Source organism: Marmota marmota, unplaced genomic scaffold (genome assembly GCF_001458135.2).
Source record: "Marmota marmota marmota unplaced genomic scaffold, marMar, whole genome shotgun sequence".
Lineage (NCBI taxonomy): Eukaryota > Metazoa > Chordata > Mammalia > Rodentia > Sciuridae > Marmota > Marmota marmota.
The window spans coordinates 5,256,415-5,277,015 of record NW_026000171.1 but is presented as its reverse complement, the minus strand read 5'-3'; the positions used below and the strand labels follow the sequence as shown (position 1 = coordinate 5,277,015).

Below are 20,601 nucleotides of genomic sequence, written 5' to 3'. Positions count from 1 at the left end.
CCCTTCCTCTCCCACCCCTCCCCTGAGCCCTAGGAGCCAGGCTCTTGCTCGGTGCCAGTAGCTTGGGCACTGTGAGGACAGTGAAATCAGAAGCGAGGGCATGTCAGAGGCCAGGGCACCTTGGCAATCATCTGTCCATCTGTCAGTCCTCGTGGGGAGGGAGGGTAGAGGCACGACAAGCAGGGAAAGGGGAACGTGCTTGCTTGCTAATGGGGAGACCTAGGAGACACAGGCGGCTCCCCGCTCCCTGGCCCACTCTCTCCCTCTCCTGCCATCAGCTGGGTGCGCTGGCCCTGCAAGGAGGAAGGAAGCCACTCAGCAGGGAACAATGCCAACTCTCCCAAAGCTGGCTTTTCTTTTTCTGCTTGCTTCCTTCTCTCCAGGCGTCCAGGGGCCATGATCAGTACCCTCATGGGGTGAGGTTGGGGGCACCTTGATGTCCCAATTGAAGTTCCTTCCTCCCTCCCCTGGAGACAATGATCCACAGATCCGTGGCCTGCCAGGAGAAGGCCCCTGCTGGAAATGGCATCTGCTTGCAGGAGAGGTGGAAGTGGAGGTGCAGAGGCCGAGCACTATCTGATGAGTACTGCAGGCCTGGAGTGGGGGACTGAGTAGCCTGTGAGACCAGCAGAGGCCACTGTCCTTGGGACAGGGAGAGGAGATTCTTGTACAGTGGGGGTCATGAACACCAGGCCACATGGTGAAATGCTGGACAGGGCCTGAGCTGAGCCACAGTGGCAGGAGGGTGCCCCAGGCCTTCCTCCCATCCCAGCCCACTCCCCTCTGGGCCCTGACATTTCTCCCAGGCACATACCAGCACATGACAATGAATCTGAGCCCCTCCAGGCCCCCACACCCGGCTGCGGCTGTCTTGGCTCGTCTGTCCGTCACTCGATCCTCCACACCTGTTCCAGGCACAGCCTGTGAACTTCCCACCCGCACGCACAGCTATGAATAGGGTAGAAGGAGAGGAGAAAGGGGCATTCAGAGGGCAGGGTGGTAAGAAGGGGTGGGCAGCTTTCTTTTTTTCTTAGGCTGAGAAAATTGAAAAGAAAACTTGTTTGGGAGAGGTGTCTAGAGTGGGGGGTCTAAGGGTGAAGGGGAAATGCCTATACTACAGCTCAGGAAGAGGGGTGGTTGAAACTGGAAGGGTCTGTGCACCGAGGACAAGATGCAGTGCTGTGAGCTGGGTCGTCTGTGTCACTGGCCCTTGCCTCCTGGGTCTGTGCAGTGCAACCCCAGGCCGGTTCTGGGGCTGACTTCCCCTGTTGAGACCTGGCAGTGTCTTCCTCTCTCCCCCCTTCTTCCCACCTGACCACCAGCTCACCAGTTCTATGTGCTCTCCCAGTTAGGTACAAATTGCTTGAGAGCAGAATGACTGCCCTCACTGTCCCTAGCAGTGCTGGGCTGGGACTGGATAAATGGGTAACTGAATGATTAGAAGGGCCAAGAGAGTGGGAGGTGATGACAGAAGACCTAGATTGTATTTGAGATGGAGTGGAGCATCCCCCAACTCCCCAAAGTAGATAAATGGGTTCTTTGAGACCAAGGAACCTGGCTCCTCTCATGCAGCGTCACCCGGAGGTGAGAGGTGGATCAGCAGCATGCAACTTTGTGAAGGGAGGAGTTGGGGGTATTGGGGATGGAACCCAGAGCATTGCCCGTACTAAGCAAGTGCTCTACCACTGAACTACATTCTCAGCCCTCTTTGAATTTTTTATTTTGACACACGTTCTAAGTTGCCCAGGCTGGCCTCCAGTGTGGCAGTCCTTCCTCAGCCACCCGAGTAGCAGGGATTACAGGCATGTGTCACCTCAGTCTGCCTCATGGAACATTTATTGAAGGCCCACCTGGACCAGCACTTTGCAAGGGCTTGGAGAGAGCTTAGTTCTTGCTCCCCAGGGAACTTTCCATCTAGATAGGTCATGACAGCCTAGAGCAATGAAATGGAGTGTACAAATAGACACTGGGGTTCTGGGATAGGATAACAGTTTCTGTGTATGGGGAAGAGGGTGGATGTCAGCCAGTTCTTAACATGGTGCACAGCGTTCTAGGTAGCACACGCATGGACGTTTCTTCTTTAATAGTTCTGTGATTATTGACACTTACATGGGAAAAATAGAATCTTTACTTTCGTGGATCGATTGCTTAAAATGAAATCAAGGAATAAAAGTGAATTGATTTAAAAGGCACTGTGAGGGGCATAGTTGGATATGTGGCAGATGATACATGAATGTAGCATTGATCAGAGCAGGCCACCAGTGGCTACTGCCTGAGAATGGTGACTATTCAATGCCCTGGTCTCACTCCATGTTTGGTGCTGGCCCTTCCCAGGCAGCTGGGCCTCCTGTTGGCATTTTTTTAGGCATAATCCACATTTCTGCCATGGGCTTCTAGTTGCAGCATATCCTGAGCACACAAATGGTCCCTAAACCCCCTCTTAGGATCAGTCTGGCAAACTCGGCCTTCTAGAAGGAACACATGACAGGGAAACTGGGACAGAGAAAACCCAGGTTCTTACCCCATTTTACCTGTCATTTCACAAGAATATCTTGGACCATGGTTGCAATGAATTCTGGCCCAGCAGAGGCCTGATGCACTTCTGCCAGGACTGCCTTCCCTCTTGGACTCACAATGGACACAACAGAGGCAGAGAGGGGAAACTGAGGCCAACCCAAGGGTGGGAGGGTATTGAATAAACACAGTTGTTTGTTTCAGAGTCTGAGCGTTGGCTTGAATGCTGCTGTAATTCTTTTTCTTTTGCTTTCCTCCTAATGGCCTCATTAACACCAACGCGGAACTCACCGAACCATATACCATTCTATTTCAACATTAAAACATCCTAAAAAGAATACACCCTCATTCTATTCCATAGCCTGCTTTCCTCACTCACTGTGTTTGTGTTCATCCACAATAATAAACACAGGTACTTCCTAGCACTTTTTGTGGCTCCATAATATTTCTATTGTGCCATAAGGCAATTAACACCCTTTGGTCTACAGAAGGTCTTGCTCTTGGAGAACTCCAAAAGGAGAGAAATGGTATTTGTGTGCCCCCTAGTGGCCAATAGTAGAACTGCCTGGACCTGATTCAGATCTTCCTGGGGTTCTGGGAATCACCATATCTGGGTTCAGAAGAATCCTGAGGGTTATAACCTGAACCATGATCTGCACTCCCAATACATGTGTGGGGCTGTGCTCTGTTTCATCACTGCAGTTTTTGATTTCAGACCAGTTGTGTGGGTGGGTGGAGCGGCCTCACCCTAAGAAGCAGCCTTTCATGATGTCTGTGCGTCTCCTGAGTCCTGACAAGCAAAGTAATCTAATGTGGGGCCTGAGTTCTGGATGTGGGCACCCCTAAATGGCCTAGAGTTTCAGAAATACAATTCCAGCATCAGTCCCTAAGGCAGCGATTTGGCTTATACAGTGCCTGCCTCCCTTTGTTGGGTTGGGACAGGCATTGCAGATGGAGCCTGCCGACCTCAGCCTGAGCCATGTGACCTTGAGCAAGACCTAACTGCTGTTAGGGAGCCTCATGCTAAACTGAGGCTGAGGTGTGTATGTGCTGTTGACAGTCCACCTTACCCATCCCCTTTACCACTTAGTCCACCTTTACTAAGAGGGAAGCATTGCAGATAAACTTCAGATCAGCTCCATATCCAGCTGGACAGGAAAGAAGAGCAGGGTGACCTGGGGCCTGTGAGGAGTGGGTGGAAAGGACCAGCAACAGGGCTCATGGAGACCCCTGGAGCCAGCTGCCCAGGCTGAACTTGAGCTCCTGGGGTCAAGTGATCCTCCTGCCTCAGCCCCCGAGTAGCTGGATCTATAGGTGCCACCCCAGGTTTCAGACTTCGTTTCTGAAGGCAAATCTCAGCAGTTAAGAGAATGAACCAGAAGGCGGGGAAGACTGGTATTGGGGAGGTTGGTTTGGAGGCTGAGAGAGAGAAATGTGCAAAGATCAAAGGTGACTGTACTCAGAATGCCATAGAGATGAACGGGAGGCCAGCCCCAGAGCCATTTCTGAAAGAGCATCAGTAGGATCTGGTGACCAGCTGGCCAGAGGAGGAGACCTGGAGATGTCCCTTGCATCCTCTCTATCAGTCCACTGTTTTGGCTTTCTGTTCTCATGCATTCTTCATTGTTAACATTGACTCTCGAAAGGTTCTAATAAATTAATTCATACTAAGATAAAAATGATAAGGATTTGTATGTCTGCAGTTTGTTAAGAACAAACTCAGACTGTAAAACTCAAAGATTCTAGAAACAAAATTGGGGAACCTACTTACTAGATGTTATAGTATCTGAGCAGGTGGCAGTAGCTTAAAGCAAATGTAGGCCCCAGTGTTCTCTTTTTCCATAGTTTACAGCAGGCCTGGGTGTAGAGAATGCTGGAAGCTTTCCAACGTCTATAATCCATGTTTTCTGTGTGTTGGAGTGGAACCCATGGCATCATGCATGCTAGGCAAGCCCTCTGCCACTGAGCTACGTCTCCAACTCTGTCCACATTCTTTTTTTTTTTTTTTGGTACCAGGAATGGAACCCAGGGGTACTTAACCACTCAGCTAACCCATTATATTTTGATACAGGAAGTTGCTGAGGCTGGCCTTGAACTTGCAATCCTCCTGCCTCAGCCTCCTAAGCCATTGGGATAACAGTCATGTGCCACCGCCGGTCCAACACATTCTTTTTAAGCCCTCCTGATTTCTTCCCAGCCCAAGAGGTTGCACTGTGACCTTGAGGGGCTCCTCGACTCAGAGCCTATTCGTCTGATAGGGCTCTGCTGATGCTGCTGACCGTGTCCTTGGCTTCCCATGTCTCCCTGCAGGCAGACCTCAACACCAATATCGAGGACGAGGGCAGTTCCTTCTATGGAGTCTCCAGCCAGTATGAGAGTCCCGAGAACATGATAATCACCTGTTCTACCAAGGTCTGCTCATTCGGCAAGCAGGTGGTGGAGAAAGTTGAGGTAGGAGGCCACCCTGGTGGGTGGGTGTGTGGGGGGCATGAGGGCTGAGTGGCCTCCTTCCCTGGGGCTCTCCTGAGGACAGGATTGTTCAGAGCCTCCCTGTGGAAGGTGGGCTCCACATGGCTTCTGTGTGCCTCGGGGAAGAGCGCCCTCTAGCTGTGGACCATCAACAAGCTCCCTGTTGCCTGCACAGCTCTGCGTGCCACCACTAAACCCTCCCACCCTGGGACCCCTCTTCCAAGCACATCCTTACAGGCATCCCAGGTCCTCTCTGAGAGCAGGGGCAGAGGATGTCAACAACAGAGCTCCAGGGTCTCGTCCCTGCTTCCCTGCTCACTGTTTACTCCGCAAATGCTGAAAACTGTTCATGTCTCTGTTCCTCAATTTTTGAGTACCCTGGAGACCCACACTAGTGGGTGTGACAGAAACTTCACTTCCTTTATGGCAGTGGGGTCTGCCAGTACAGGGGTGCAGGGTAATGGGGCCACAAATTCCGAGGACCCGGGTTTAAATATCAGCCCCCCTGCTTTCTGATGGATGTTTGGGAGGGGGGATGATAAAACCCTTCATTTATCTCTAAATAAGTGACAAGGTGTCTCTCTGTCACAGTGGCCCAGGAGATGGGATGAAATGCCTCCATTCCAGAACACCTGTGTCCCTGAGTCCTGTGCAGTGCCACAGGCTTGTGAGGTTGCTGCAATGTCAGACTAGATGCCATCCTCCCCTCTTTCCTCTGAAATTAATGGTCTGAGTTAATGAAGTCCTACTGTCACAGACCATCAGTTACTGATAAGCTACATCATGCCAAACAACCAGATGACAGCAGCAGGCAAGAGATATTCTGTCCTCGAGTTTCCCAACCCTGGCTGTACCTTAGAATCACCTGGGGGCCTTTGAAACGCATCAAAAGCTCCTACCCCCACTCATTTTGTGTACCCTCATCTATGGAGTAGGGACCAGGTGATGGCAATTTTATTTATTATTCATTTTTGCAGTGCTGGGGATTGAATCCAGGGCTTTGCACATACTAGGCCAATGCTTTCCCACTGAGCTACACTGCCAGGCCCAAATTATTTAATTTAAAAAATTTTGGACAGGCCTGCAATCCATCCCACATACCTCCCCCCCTCTACTCCTGCACTGGAAGCTTCCCACAGAACTGGGCAACTTCACTGATAATCAGGAAGTTGATGTCAGTCTAACCCACCAATCTGGTTCCGATTTCTAGAGTTGTGTGTGCACCATGTGTGTAGATTCCCATGATTACTGCCAGAGTCCAGGTACATGGGGCTTTGTTCTAGTCAGCTTTTTCACCGCTGTGACTAAAAAGACCTGACAAGAACAATTATAGAGCAGAAAAAGTTTATTTAAGGGTTCACGGTTTCAGAGGTCTCAATCCCTAGGTAGCCAGCTCCATTCCTCGGGGCTTAAGGTGAGGCAAAACATCTTGGGGGAAGACTGTGGTGGAGAGAAGCAGCTCACATGATGATCAGAAGGCAGAGAGACTCCACTCACCAGATACAAAATATATACCCCATACCCACGGCCCCAGTGAACCACCTCCTCTAGCCACATGCCACCTGCCTCCAGCCACCACCCAGTTAATCCCATCAGGGATTAATTTACTCATTAGGTTAAGACTACGACCCAATCATTTCTCCTCTCAGCCTTTTTTTCCCCTCTTATTTATTCATTCATTCATTCTAATCAGTTGTACCTGACAGCAGAATGCTCTTCGATTAATTGTACATAAATGGAATATAATTTTTCACTTCTGGTTATACACAAAGTAGAGTCACACCATTTGTGCAATCATACATGTACCTAGGGTAATGATGTCCGTCTCATTCCACCATCTTTCCTATACCCATGCCCCCTCCTTTCCCCTCCCTCCCCTTTGGCCCATCCAGAGTTCCTCCACTTATCCCATTCCCCTCTCCAAGCCTTCTAGCATTGTCTCACACATTAGCTTTTGCGACACCTCACATCTACGCCATAGTAGGTTTCTAGCCCCACAAGGGTCCCTGGGTACTCTCTGCCCCATAGTCCCCTAGTGTGCAGCCAGAATTGAGAAGCACCTATTCCATCTCATCTGTTGCTGCCACTCCTGGGTCTCTAAGCTCCCCTCATCCGCCTGTCCTAATGAGGGAGGGAGACTTGGTTTAATGTCACTGAACTTCAGAGGTTGGCCCTGCTCTCAGGCCTCTAGGCCTCCTGCCTTTTCTTCCTGCTAAAAGTGACTGGTTGTGGGAGTTTTCCTGTGAATGGGGCCTGGGAGGCAGGTGAAGGGAGTCTAAGCCCCTACTGTCCTCTGGGTCCTGCAGACAGAGTATGCCCGTTATGAGAATGGCCACTACTCATACCGCATCCACCGGTCCCCACTCTGCGAATACATGATCAACTTCATCCACAAGCTGAAGCATCTGCCCGAGAAGTACATGATGAACAGCGTGCTGGAGAACTTCACCATCCTGCAGGTGTGCGGGCGGGGGCCGCAGGCCTGGGACTGTGGTCCGTAGGCGGATGGCACACATGTCGTCCCCATGTGGAGCCTTAACCGTGTCTCCTCTGTCTCTCCTACAGGTAGTCACCAACAGAGACACACAGGAGACCCTGCTGTGCATCGCATATGTGTTTGAGGTGTCGGCCAGCGAGCATGGGGCTCAACACCACATCTACCGGCTGGTGAAAGAATGAGAGACTCGGGGAGCAGGGAGGGGGGTGGACGTGTGTGCAGGAAATGGGGACATGGGGAGGGGACCTGCAGGGACATCCCCCTGAAGTGCTAAGTGAGCTGAGCAGAGTGGTCATGATTCTTCCTGCCAGAAAGAAACAGTGCCTGATCCTGCAATGCCCATCCCCAAATAAACCCAAGATGTGTATTTTCAGAGGAGCTGGTCTAGCTGAATGAGCCCTGGGAGGGACTGGGGGAGAGGGGCTGTCTGGGAGGCAGACTGGACACAGTGCCCACAGATGGACCCCTGCAGTCCTCAAGCCAGCCACCCCAGTGGCCCCAGCCAGGAGCATCTCCAGGTGCCGAAGCTCAAGTCCTGATGTCTCTACTGCTGCTCGAGCCCCTCATCTGTTTCTCCTGTTGCTGCTGGCCACGAGAGGCCCAAGGGTCGATGGGCACCTGGGCCATGCACCCTCAGCTTCTTGTACATGACTGCACCTTGATGTCTTGCCACTGCCGCTGACAGCTGGCACCAGGCCCCGTCTACCAGAGCTTGGAGTTTAGGTGTGGAGGTGATAAGAGTTGTTGGAAGATGACATGGTCAGGCCGTCTAGATAGTTTTCAACATCCAAATGAAGGCAGGGGCAGAGGGAGGAGGTGGCCAGGCTGAAGCCGGGTGGAGGCATTTGGATGATTGACATCAGAAGCCTCCATATGCATGGTGGTGAAGGGCCAGAGAGTTGGTCCAGTAACCATCGCAGCCCCGTGGTCTCTGTGATCCTTCCAGTTCTGATGGTCTGTAAGTCCTGCCTCAAATAACCATCTGTGGGGCCTCTTATATGGTAACCTCCTTGGAACCAGCCTTGGGCTAGCTACCTTCCTCCCCAGGAGTTTCTGTGTCCCTTGGGGCTGGGGTGGAAGGTAGTGGAACCCACTCAGCCTAGAGGTACCCCACTGTGGGGTTCCTTGGCTCATCTCAGAACTGGCAGGAACTTTGGGTGTAGGCAGACCTGGCTTAGTCCTAGCTTTCCTGCTGCCTGACATTAGCAAATTTCTCAACCCATCTGAGCCCCAATCTCCTTTCCTCCTTGCGAAGTGGGAAAGCAACAGCACTTATCTACAAAGCCCTTTGAGAGGAGGAGAGGGGATGTCTGTAAAGTGCCTAGCGCAAGCTGCACCAAAATGTTTAATGGTAATTAGCTCTTCTCTGCCGGCCCTAGGGAGAGCCTGGGCCTGGCTCTTTGCTGCCACCTAGTGGCTCTTTGGTATTATCTTCCCTAATAGGAACCACAGTTCTAGCAGCCTGCAGCTGAACAGGCATGTTTACTGTATGCCCAGTGCTCAGGGAGAATTCTATGGGAATACAAAAATGATAACAGCAGAATCAAGGAGATGTTGTGGAGTGGTGTTTCAGAGCAAGGGCTCTGGAGTCAGACTAGCTACTGACTTTGACCTTGGTGCAAGTTCATTAATTTCCCTATGCCTCAGTTTCCCCATCTGTCAAATGGGTGTAATAATAATAACCTACCTCGTATATGTAAGTGCCTACCATAGTCTGAGCATATCCATGTGTTCAATAAATATGCATTGCTGTTACCTGCAGGAGCCTGTGGTCTGAAGAGTCAGACTGGGAAGCCATCTGTGGTGGGCTGATCCCTGAAGCAACTGGTGATCAGAGATAACAGAGATCAGGGTGTGGAAGATTTAAAGAAGTGGTGCTTGAGGAGTGCTGGCCCTTGAAGTATGGGCAGTATTTATTTTATTTTTATTACTATTTTTCTGCAGTGCTAGGGATCAAACCAGGACTTTGGGCATGCTAGACAAGCACTCTACCACTGAGCTACATCCCCAGCATTATTTAGATAAGCAAATGGGAGGAAGCTGGACGTCATCCCAGAGAAGCAAGCCACTTAATTTCCCTCTACCCCTCTATCTTTTCATCAAAAAGCAGTTTAAACCCCTCTGGCATCAGGATCCCAGGTAGACCAGCCTCCACAACTTAGTGAGACCCTGTCTCAAAATTTTAAAAAAAGGAGGAGGATGGGGCAGCTAAGGACTGCATCCCTGGGCAGATGGTGTGTGCACCTATGTCCCTGTGCGGGTGTGTATTTGCAGAAGGCTCTCCTGACCCCTCTCCTGGTCACCACCACAGCTCTTGACCTCTCCTCCCTGACCCAGGCTGCTTGGATGTGGAGGCCCAAGATGCTCGCCCTCCTAGCTTGACTGACAGCTGCAACACCATGCAGCTTCAGACCAAGGCTGGTGAAGGGTGTTGTGTGGTAAGCTGCTTGGCTGTGGACAAATTAAAGACAAACCCCTGTGTCAAGGAGGAAAGGAGGGCGGGGCTATCTCTCTGCTGCCACCTAGTGGCTGCCTCTAGCCCATGTGTTGGTTGTAAGTTTCCCTTTCCCTTTATGAACTGAACTCAGCTGCCCAACGGAGAGTTGCCTTCTGATAGGTGGACATTCCAAATGGCTCACCATAGGAGGTTGCAGGTATAGCTGCCTCTCTTTTCCCGGGTGACTATGACCCTTGGGGTCAATGGCAAACAGGATCTGCTCTACCAACCCTCCAGGCACCCTCCCTGACTTACTGACTCTGCAGAGCACGCTGCCCCCCACAGACGGCCATGGCCAGTAGTACTCTTCCCCTCCTTTCCCACTAGCCACCTGTGATTCATTTTACAAAAATGAATGAGGCCGGACACAGTGGTGCACGTTTTGTAACCACCAACTCAAGAGGATTAGGCAGGAGGGTAGCAAGTTCAAGGCCAGTCTCCACAACTTAGTGAGACCCTGTCTCAACATTTTTAAAAAAGGAGGATGGGGCGACTAAGGTTGTAGCTCAATGATAGAGTGCCCCTGGGTTCAAATCCCAGTGCCAAGCTGGGCTCAGTGGTACATGTCTGTCATTCCAGTGGCTTGGGAGGCTAAGGCAGGAAAATCACAAGTTTAAAGCCAACCTCAGCAAATGTGAGGTGCCAAGCAACTCAATGAGACCCTGTCTCTAAATAAAATACAAAATAGGGCTGGGGATGTGGCTCAGTGGTCAAACGCCCCTGAGTTCAATCCCTAGTACTCCCCGTCCCCCCCAAAAATCATCCCAATGCCAAAACGACCAATGAGGAGTCACCTCTTCTGCAAAAGCCTTAGTCACTCCTGCCCTTGTGTCAAAGCATTCCACTCACCCTGTGGGAGCACCCATTACCTACCTGGTCCTTAAATAGGGGAACTTTTAAGGGAACTTCCACAATCTTCATAGGACAGGTACTATGCTAACCCTATTTTTTAATTTTGAGATGGGGAACTCACTGTTGCTTAGGCTGGGGCTTAAGCAATCCTCCTGCCTCGGCCTTCATATAGCTGGAACCGCAGGTTGCTGCAATCACAGCACTAGGAAGAGAGTGAAGCATGGAGCCCAGTAACTTTATTATGTTGTTGATACATTTTATTCACTAATTTTGCAAATATTTATTTAACTTCTGCTTTGTGCTAGGCATTGAGGATGTGTCAGTGAGCAAGACAGACAGGGTCCCGTTGGCACTTAGGAGCTACCTTTGTGGAAGAAGGAGTAAGAAAGGGAACCGAACGTGCAGGTCCTGGGAAGGGCAGGCAGGCAGGCAAACCAGAGGCCGCTGTGGCTGGTTCCTGAAGAACAGGGAGCCAGCCCCCAGAGGGCTAGGGAACAGCATTCCAAGCTGAGGAAGCCTGGGTCTCCAGTCATGAAAGGGACAGGTGTGCCCCAGGTGTCTAGAGAAAGCCACTGAGCCTGGAATGCCAGCCAGGGAGTGACAAGACTGAGGGCTGAGGTGGGCAGGAGCTGATCATGCCCCTGGCCGGCATCCACATGGAAAGAGGGGCAGGACAGAGGACAGATGACCGTGTGTGTGTGTGTGTGTGTGTGTGTGTGTGTGTGTGTGTGTGTGTGAGAGAGAGAGAGAGAGAGCACTGCATCTAATCCAGGTGACCATTCTGAAAATGTCACAACTTAGGTATTTAAAAACATCCCCTGGGCTGGGCGGAGCTCAGTGGTAGAGCACTGGCCAGCATGCTATGGAGCACTGGGAAAAAAAAAAAAAAATCCCCTGACTGCTCCTCCGCAAACACACCCTTTTTAGAGGGGAAAAGGCTCTACTGTGCTACTCAAAGAAGACCAGAGGGCCCCACGCTCCTTGGCTCAGCTAGAACTGTCCAGCTGTGGGTCGCACTGTTAGTCTTTTGTTCTCACCCTGGTCTCAGCAATGAGGAGGGAAGTATTCTTAATTGGAAAGATAATTATGGCCAATTATTAGGGGGAGAAAAGCCCCAGAGAAAGGTCTAAAGGGAAGGACTCTGCAAATGGAGGACTGAATACACAAGAAACTGGAATGTGACTTCTGTTGTACGTGCCGAGGAAGGATGGGGAGAGGTGGCCAAGGCCCTCCTTAGAAGGCTGAAGCCCAATTGGTGGAAATGACTGAGCTTGTGGGTGTCTGATATTCAACCTAAAGGTTTTTGTATTTTTGCTATGTAAACCCCCTTCGACTTTACAAATCTTCAGTAAAGTCTGCTACATCCCAAGGCCTTTGTGCAAGTGATGTCTTTCTTTGGGAATAATCAAGTTCCACACCTGTCCAGAGTGCAAAAACAGTAATGGCAGACCCACACGTAACTAGCATTTATAGATCACATGCTGTATGCCAGGCACTCATCTTAGTTGCTGGGGATACACCAGGGCAGCATGCAATACTCTTTGCTCTCACGTGACTTCCATTCTGGTAGGGGGCACAATAAACTAGCAACAAGATGGGTAAGGAAGCAAGTGAGAATTTATTTATATTATATAGGAGCTAAGGACTTTTTTAATGTTTTGAAATGGTTGAATAAAAATCAGCCTTCATGGGGGCAAGAAAGATGGTGGAATGAGATGGACATCATTACCCTAGGTACATGTATGACGCTACATGTGTACAACCAGAGAAATGAAAAGTTGTGCTGTAATTGTATACAATGAGTCAAAATGCATTCTGCTGTCATATATACCTAATTTGAAAAATCTGAGCAATAATAACAATGAAGTGTGCTGTCAATGAAAAAAATGAAATAAAAATTTGAAAAACTTTTTCAGTGGAAGTAGGAGCTCAGAGCAGAGTGAGCTGCCCACAGACCCAGACCAAGGCCTTCTCAGAGTAGCCACTCTGGATGACGTCACACTGTGGGATAAAGTTGAAGTCAGTATTCTCAGACCCTGTCTAGCAGCTGAGCCTCCAGCAGGTTGTCCTATGGCCAGGGTCTGTGCACACTACACTGTAAGAAGCATAGCTTTGGTGGACACAAAACCCACTGGATTTGAAAAGTAGTCAAAAGAAGGGGTCAGGCAGAGGATGCAGGCTGGCAGGATGTGGCCCCTTGCATAACATCTTCGTGATGTGAGTTTAGTGCTTGGGGCAGGCGTGAGTGGGCTTACTTACCAGCAGCCACAGGATGGGCTTGCTGACCCCCATCAGAACATGACTAATAAGCCCAAGTGCCACTTCTCTAATTCGTGTGCAATATCACTACTCCCAGAACACAGGAGACTCGTGTCTGCTAGACCGCACATTTCTTCATCCATAGGGAAGCCATCCTCCACGGGAAACTGGATCTCATGCATATGGTGGCTTGTGCATTATGGATGGATGGATGGATGAGATGGATGACTTTAGCTGGGTGCCTCCATGTCCCCCTTGGAAACTTGAATTCTCCCATCTGAGGATCAAGGAATGACTTTTTCTGGATACTAGTTAGCAGTGAGCCCTTTTTTGTCACCACAATATGTGGCTGTAGTCATGCCCTCAACACTGTTGAGCACTACATATATACCAGCTATTGTGCTGAATGTTACTGGTTTCAGGTTCAGAGAGGAATGACTCAGAAGCTCTGTTTTACCTGGACCAACTTCTCCCCACCGGCTCTCCCTTTTGAGTGGTGAGGCAGGAGGCCTTGCTGGATGTGGGGGCTACCCGTCAGTCTGGGGGCCTTCCTCCCTGTCTGTGAGCTGGATCAGCCACCCGACAGCCCCTCACCTTTAGCACTAATAGGGACCGGCCAGCCTTCTCAGCCTGCGAGTTCTCAGCCTCCAGGTTTGTCGGGGGTCCTTGGGCCTCAGAGACAGGCTTCCCACCTGGACTGTGGATAGCAAAGATGGGGAAAAGTTGCTAGAGACAAGAGGAAGGAATGGGATGGGGACGAGGTTGGAGGTGCCATTGTCCCCAAGGACTTGTTCTTTCAGGTGCTGCCTGCCGTCATTAGAGGCTGAGGGGTGGCTGCTGTGGCACAGCAGTCACTGCACAGCCTTTACTGAGCCCACCCCCTGTGCCAGGCACCTTCCTAGGTGCTGGGGATGCACCAGGACAGGTGCGGAGCTTCCTTCCTAGTAGGAGACACCTTCCGACAAGCAACGAAAAAGGCAAATAAATAAGAAAATGGTGGGAAATGATTTGTGCTGTGATGAAAATAAAACAGCCAGATCAGCCCACTGCCCACGAGCTAAGAATGATTTTTACTTAAGTTAAAAATGTGTGTGTGTGTGTGTCCTTTGCTGAACTCTCTTTTTTACTCTACATTTTTTAAAAAAGTTTTTTTTTAAGATGGACACAATCTTTATTTATTTTATTTGTTATGGGGTGCTGAGGATCAAACTCAGGGCCTCTTATGTGAGGGGCAAGCGCTCTACCACTGAGCCACAAACCCAGCCCCTCCCTCCCCGACATTTTTTTAATTGGTGCACTATAGTTGTACATACTGATGGGATTTGTTGCAGATTCATACATGCACACGATACAACAATATAATTTGGCCAATAGCCCTCCACAGCACTTGCCCCGTCCCTCCCCACCTCCCACACTTTGGTCCCTTTCCTCTACTGATCTCCTTTTGATTTTCATGAGATCTGCCCCCACCTTTGTTTTTCTTTTTCCTCCCTAGCTTCTGCTTATGAGAGAAAACATATGACCCTTAACCTTAGAGTTTGGTTTGTTTTTCTTAACATGATCGTCTCTAGTTACATCTATTTTTCTGCAAATGCCATAATTTCATTTTTCTTCATGGTTTGATAAAACTCCTAGGTACAAGTATGTGTGCAACATTTTCTTTATCCATTCATCCATTGATGGACACCTGGCCTGTTGCAATAAACATGGATATGCATGTATCACTGTAGTATGATGACTTTAATTCTTCAGGATAAATAACAAGGAGTGGGGTCATACGGTTCCATGCCCAGTCTTTTGAGGAGACTCCATACTGATTTCCATAGTGATTATACTAATTTACAGTCCCACCAACAGTGTAAAAGTGTTCCTTTTTGTCCACATTTATTTTTCTCCAGCATTTATTCTTATTTGTATTCTTTTTTTTTTGCGGGGGGGGAGTACCAGGAGCTGGGCCACAGAGCCACATCCCCAGCCCTATTTTTTGTATTTTGCTTAGAGAGGGTCTCATTGAGTTGCTGAGGCTGGCTTTGATCTCATGATCCTCCTGCCTCAGCCTCCCGAGCCTCTTGGATTATAGGTGTGGGCCACTGCGCCTATTATTTGTATTTTTGGTGACTGCCATTCTGACTAGTGTGAGATGAAATCTTAGTGTATTTTGATTTGCATTTCCATAATTGCTAATGATGTTGAATATTTTTTCATGTATTTGTTGACCATTTGTATTTTTTTTCTTTTGAGAAGTGTCTCTTTAGTTCATTTGCCCATTTATTAATTAGGTTGTTTGGTATTTTTGGTGTAAAGTTTTTTGAGCTCTCTATATTCTTTAGATCTTAATCTGTCAGAAGAGTAGCTTGCAAAGATTTTCTTCCATTCTATGGGTTCTCTCTTCACATTCCTAATTGTTTCCTTTGCTGTGCAGAAGCTTTTTAATTTGATGCTGTTTCATTTATGAACTCTTGGTGGGAAATGAGCTTTAAGAGTCCTACTGAGAAAGTTATTGCATGTGCCTAAAAGCTGGAGTGTTGACCCTACTTTTTTTTTAGGAGTTGCATATTTTGTGGTTTAATTCTCTCTATATATATTTTTAAGTTGTCAATGGATATTTATTTATTTATTTATATGTGGTGCTGAGAATTGAACCCCATTCTAGGCAAGTGCTCCACCACTGAGCCATAACCCCAGCCCTTTCTGGTCTAGTTCTGAGGACTTTGATCCATCCTGAGTTGATTTTTGTGTAGGATGAGAGATAAAGGTCTAGTTTCATTTTTCTACAGATGGATAACCAGTTGTCCCAGTTGTTAAAAAGGCTGTCTTTTTTTCCAATATGTGTTTTGGCAACTTTGTCAAGGATCAGGTGACTGTAGACATGTGGATTTGTCTCTGTCTTCTATTCTGTAACTTTGGCCTACGTGTCTGTTTTTATGCCACTACCATGCAGTTCTTGTTACTACATTTCTGTAGTAAAATTTGAAGTCAAGTACTGTGATACCTCCAGCATTGCTTTTTTGGCTTAAAATGGCTTTGGCTCTTCTGGATCTTTTATTATCATTTTTTAATTTATTTTTTAGTTGTAGTTGGACACAATACCTCCATTTATTTATTTTTATGTGGTGCTGAGGATCAAACCTAGGGCCTCGTACGCGCTAGGCGAGCACTCTACCGCTGAGTCACAGCCCCAGCCCGGGTCTTTTATTCTTCCAAATGAATTTTAGGATTATTTTCTGGTTCTAGAAAAATGTCATTGGTATTTTGATAGAGATTGCATTGAATCTCTATATTGCTTTTTTTGTTTATTTGGGATCTCTATGATTTTCATTTAACAATATTAATTCTGCTTATCCATGAACATGGAGGTCTTCCCATTTCTGAGGTTGTTTTCAGTTTCTTTCTTTAATGTTCTATAGTTTTATTGTAGAGGTCTTTTACCTCCTTGGATAGATTTATTCCTATGCATTTTATTTCTTTGAGGCTACTGTGAATGGAATTGTCTTCCTGCTTTCTTTCTCAGCAGATTAGTGTAGTTTTGATTTGCATTTCCATAATTGTTAAAGATGTTGACTATTTTTTCTTGTATTTGTTGGCCATTTGTATTGGTATGTAGGAAAGTTATTGATTTTTGTAAGTTGATTTTGTAAACTGCTGCGTTGCCAAATTTTGTTTATTAGCTCTGTCAGTTGTTTGGTGAAGTTTTTTTTGGATCTTCTAGATATGGGATCATATCATCTGCAAACAGTGATAATTTGACTTCTTCCTGTCCCATTTTTATCCCTTTTATTTCCTTCTCTTGCCTAATTTCTCTGGCTAGAATTTCTAGCATTAATAGGAATGGTGAGAGTGGACATCCCTGTCTTGTCCCAGATTTTAAAGCCTTCATATATTCCCCATTTACTGTGAGGTTGGCTTTGGGTTTTTCATATATTGCCTTTATGATGTTGAAGTACTTTCCTTCTATTCCTAGTTTCTTTAGTGTTTTTGTTGAAGGCCTTCTCTGTATCTATTGAGATCACTTAGTGGTTTTTGTCCTTAATTCTGTCAATGTGATGAATTACGTTTATTGACTTGTGTATATTAAACCTTCCTTGCATTTCTGGAATAAAACCAACTTGTTCATGGTGTACGATCTTCTTAATATGTTGTTGAACACAATTTGCTAATATTTTATTAAGCATTTTTGCATCTAAGTTCATTAGGGATATTGGTCTGTAATTTTCTTTCCCTGATATGTCCTTATCTAGTTTTGGTATGAGTGTGATACTGGATTCACAGAATGAATTTGGAAGTGTTCCATTTGAGGAGTATTGGCATTAGTTCTTTAAAGATTTGGTACAATTCAGCTCAGAATCCACCTCATTCTGGGCTTTTCTCTTTATTACTGCTTGTATCTCCACAAGGTATTGGTCAGTTTAGGTTTTCTGTGTCCCCTTGGTTCAGTTTTGGCAGATTGTATTTGTCTAGAAATGTATCCATTTCTTCTAGATTTTCCAATTTAATGGAGTACAGGTTTTCAAAACAGTCCCTAATGATCTGCTCAGTTTCTGAGATGTCTGTGGTGATATCTCCTTTTTATCTTTAATTATTAATTTGGTTTTTCTTCTTCTTCTTTTGGTTAGTTTGGCTAAGGGCTTATTAATCTTGTTTAACTTTTCAAAGAACCAACTCTTTGTTTCATTGATCCTTTGTATTTTTTTTTATTCTCAAGTTCATTGATTTCAGCTCTGATCTTAATTATTTTCTTCCTTTTACTGGTTTTAGAATTGGTTTGATTTTCTTTTTCGAGGGCCTTGAGATGCATCATTAGGTTGTTTATTTGGGATCTCTATGATTTTCTTATGTAGACATAAACTTTCCTCTTAGAATTACTTTCATGAATTTTTTAAAATTTAATTTCTCCCTTGATTTCTTCTATCACCTAGTTATCATCCAAAAGTGTATTCTTCAATCTCCATGTGTTTATATAGTTTCTGTAGGGGTTTTTGGTGTTGATTTCTTTTTTAAAAAAATATTTATTTTTTAGTTTTAGGTGAACACAGTATCTTTAATTTATTTTTATGTGGTGCTGAGGACTGAACCCAGTGCCTCATGCACTCTAGGTGAGCACTCTATACTGAGCCACATCCCCAGGCCCTGATTTCTAGTTTTATTTCAGTTTGATCTGATAAGATACAACAAATACTATCAATTTTTTTTTTATATTTGCTGAGAGTTGCTGTGTGGCATAACATATAGTCTATTTTGGAGACGGTCCCATGAGCCACTGAGAAGAAAGTGTATTCAGCTGTTGTTAGATGAAATAGTCTATAAATGTCTGTTAGATCTATTTGCTTTGTAATATTTTTCAGGTACAAAGAGTCTTTACTGAGTTTATGGCTGGATGACCTATCTAATGGTGAAAGAAGTTTGTTGAAATCATTCAGTGTTGGGGTTGGGGATGTGGCTCAAGCGGTAGCGTGCTTGTCTGGCATGCGTGCGGCCTGGGTTCGATCCTCAGCACCACATACCAACAAAGATGTTGTGTCTGCTGATAACTAAAAAAATAAATAAATATTTAAAAAAAAAAAAAAAGAAATCATTCAGTGTTATTATACCGGGGTCTATCTGGGCCTTCAATTTGAATAGTGTCTCTTTTATATAATTAGAGGCATCTACATTTGGGGCATAAATATTTATTATTGTTATATCTTCTTAGATTGTTTTTTTAAACCAATATGAAATGATCTTCTTTGTCTCTTCTGATTAATTTTGGTGTAAAATCTGCTTTGTCAATTATGAGAGTAGCTACTCCTGCTTGTTTGGGGCTCCAGTAGCATGATATATCAATTTCTATCCTTTCACTTTTAAGCCTGTGTGTGCATTTGCCTGTAAGGTGTATCTCTTGCAAACAATGTATTGTTGGGTCTTGTTTTTTAGTTCATTCTGCCAGCCTATATCTTTTTTTTTTTAAATTTTTTTAGTTGTTGATAGACCTTTATTTTATTTATTTATATGTGGTGCTGAGATTCGAACCCAGTACCTCACACATGCCAGGCAAGTGTGCTACTGCTGAGCCGCAGCCCCAGCCCATCAGCCTATATCTTTTTTTAACACATTTTTTTGTTTAGTTGTAGATGGACACAATGCCTTTATTTTCTTTATTTACATGATGCTGAGGCTCAAACTTAGTGCCTCACACATGCTAGGCAAGTGCTCTACACTGAGCTACAGCCCCAACCCCCAGCCTATATCTTTTAATTAAAGAGTTGAGATCATTTACATTCAATGTTATTATAGAGAGATGTTTATTAATTCCTGCCATTTTTATTTATTTATTGTGTTTAATTTGGTCCTGTTTCTCATTCACTTAGCAACTCTTCAAATGAGATTTACTCTTCTGTAACCTCTGAGGTTATCTTTTATTTCTTCTCTGAAATATTTCTTTTTTAAAAAAAATATTTTTTAACATTTATTTTTTAGTTGTTGTTGGACACAATACCTTTATTTTATTTATTTTTATGTGTTGCTGAGTATCGAACCCAGGGCCTCACACGTGCTAGGCATACACGCACTCTACCACTGAGTCACAACTTCAGCGCCTGCAATATTTCTTTAAGTAAGTTCTGTAGTGCTGGTTTAGTAGCCAACAATTATTTTTGGTCCTGCTTATCTTGGGAAGTTTTTATTTCAGCTTCAATTTTGAATGATAGCTTTGCTGGATATAGCAGTCTTGGTTGACAGTTATTTTCTTTCAGGACTTGGATCACATCCTTCCAAGCCCTAGTGGTTTGTAGAGTTTGTGCTGAGAAATCAGAAGTGATTCTGATTGGCTTGCCTCTAAATGTGACCTGACATTTTTTTATTCAGGCTTTTAAAATTCTATCCTTTTTATGTATGTGAGGGATTTTTATTTATAATGTGTTGTGGAGATGTTCTTTTTTTTATCTTGTCTATTTTGGGCTCTGAATGAATACTATATCTGGATGTCCATCTCATTATGAAGATTGGGGAAACTTTTTGTTATTATTTCCCTGAAGAGTTTATCCATTTCACTATACACATCTCACAGCCCTCCTCCATGCCAATGAGTTTCTTGAATTTGGACTCTTCACGTTGTCCCAGGGTTCTTATGTATTCTGTTCATAATCACTTATTCCATTTAATTTTATTTATTGGGCCTTTCATTTTCAAGATTGTGGGGTTTTTTTTTCTTCAATATTTCTATCTCTTTATTTAATTTCTCATTCATAGTCTGAACTGACTTCCTTAGTTCATTCAGTTGGGGTTCTGAATGCTTCCTGTTTCCAGAAACTGGTTTAAATAATTTTCAGCTTCTCTTCTCCCCAGTACAAGGTAGCACAGGATGGAAAGTACAGCCAGCTGGAGTTTTTCTGCACAGACCAAATTGATGCATTCCCAGGGTGGGACAGCTGCTGAGTTTTGTGAGTGGCCTTCTGCAGGTGGTGCTTAGATCTAATTAGGGGCTTTGCAGGGTGGTTTCTGCTCTGGAGAGATTAGATCAACACACCCCTAGGGCCTG

The 20,601-nt window shown here is 46.0% G+C and overlaps 1 protein-coding gene across 10 annotated transcripts in view; it reads left to right on the top strand.

Annotated features, from left to right (window-relative positions):
- Window positions 1-7,853, top strand: part of Tead4 (TEA domain transcription factor 4) — a 71,191-nt gene extending 63,338 nt beyond the window's left edge. For 9 of the 10 annotated variants that reach the window (XM_048787696.1, XM_048787694.1, XM_048787693.1 and 6 more), the window contains 3 exons: window positions 4,825-4,965; window positions 7,290-7,442; window positions 7,549-7,853. In XM_048787696.1, the coding sequence (XP_048643653.1) occupies window positions 4,825-4,965; window positions 7,290-7,442; window positions 7,549-7,662 (408 nt within the window). In that variant the 3' untranslated portion in view covers window positions 7,663-7,853. The remainder of the gene's footprint in view (window positions 1-4,824; window positions 4,966-7,289; window positions 7,443-7,548) is intronic. The other variant, XM_048787689.1, reaches the window with a different exon arrangement.
- The last annotated feature ends 12,748 nt before the right edge of the window (window positions 7,854-20,601 follow it).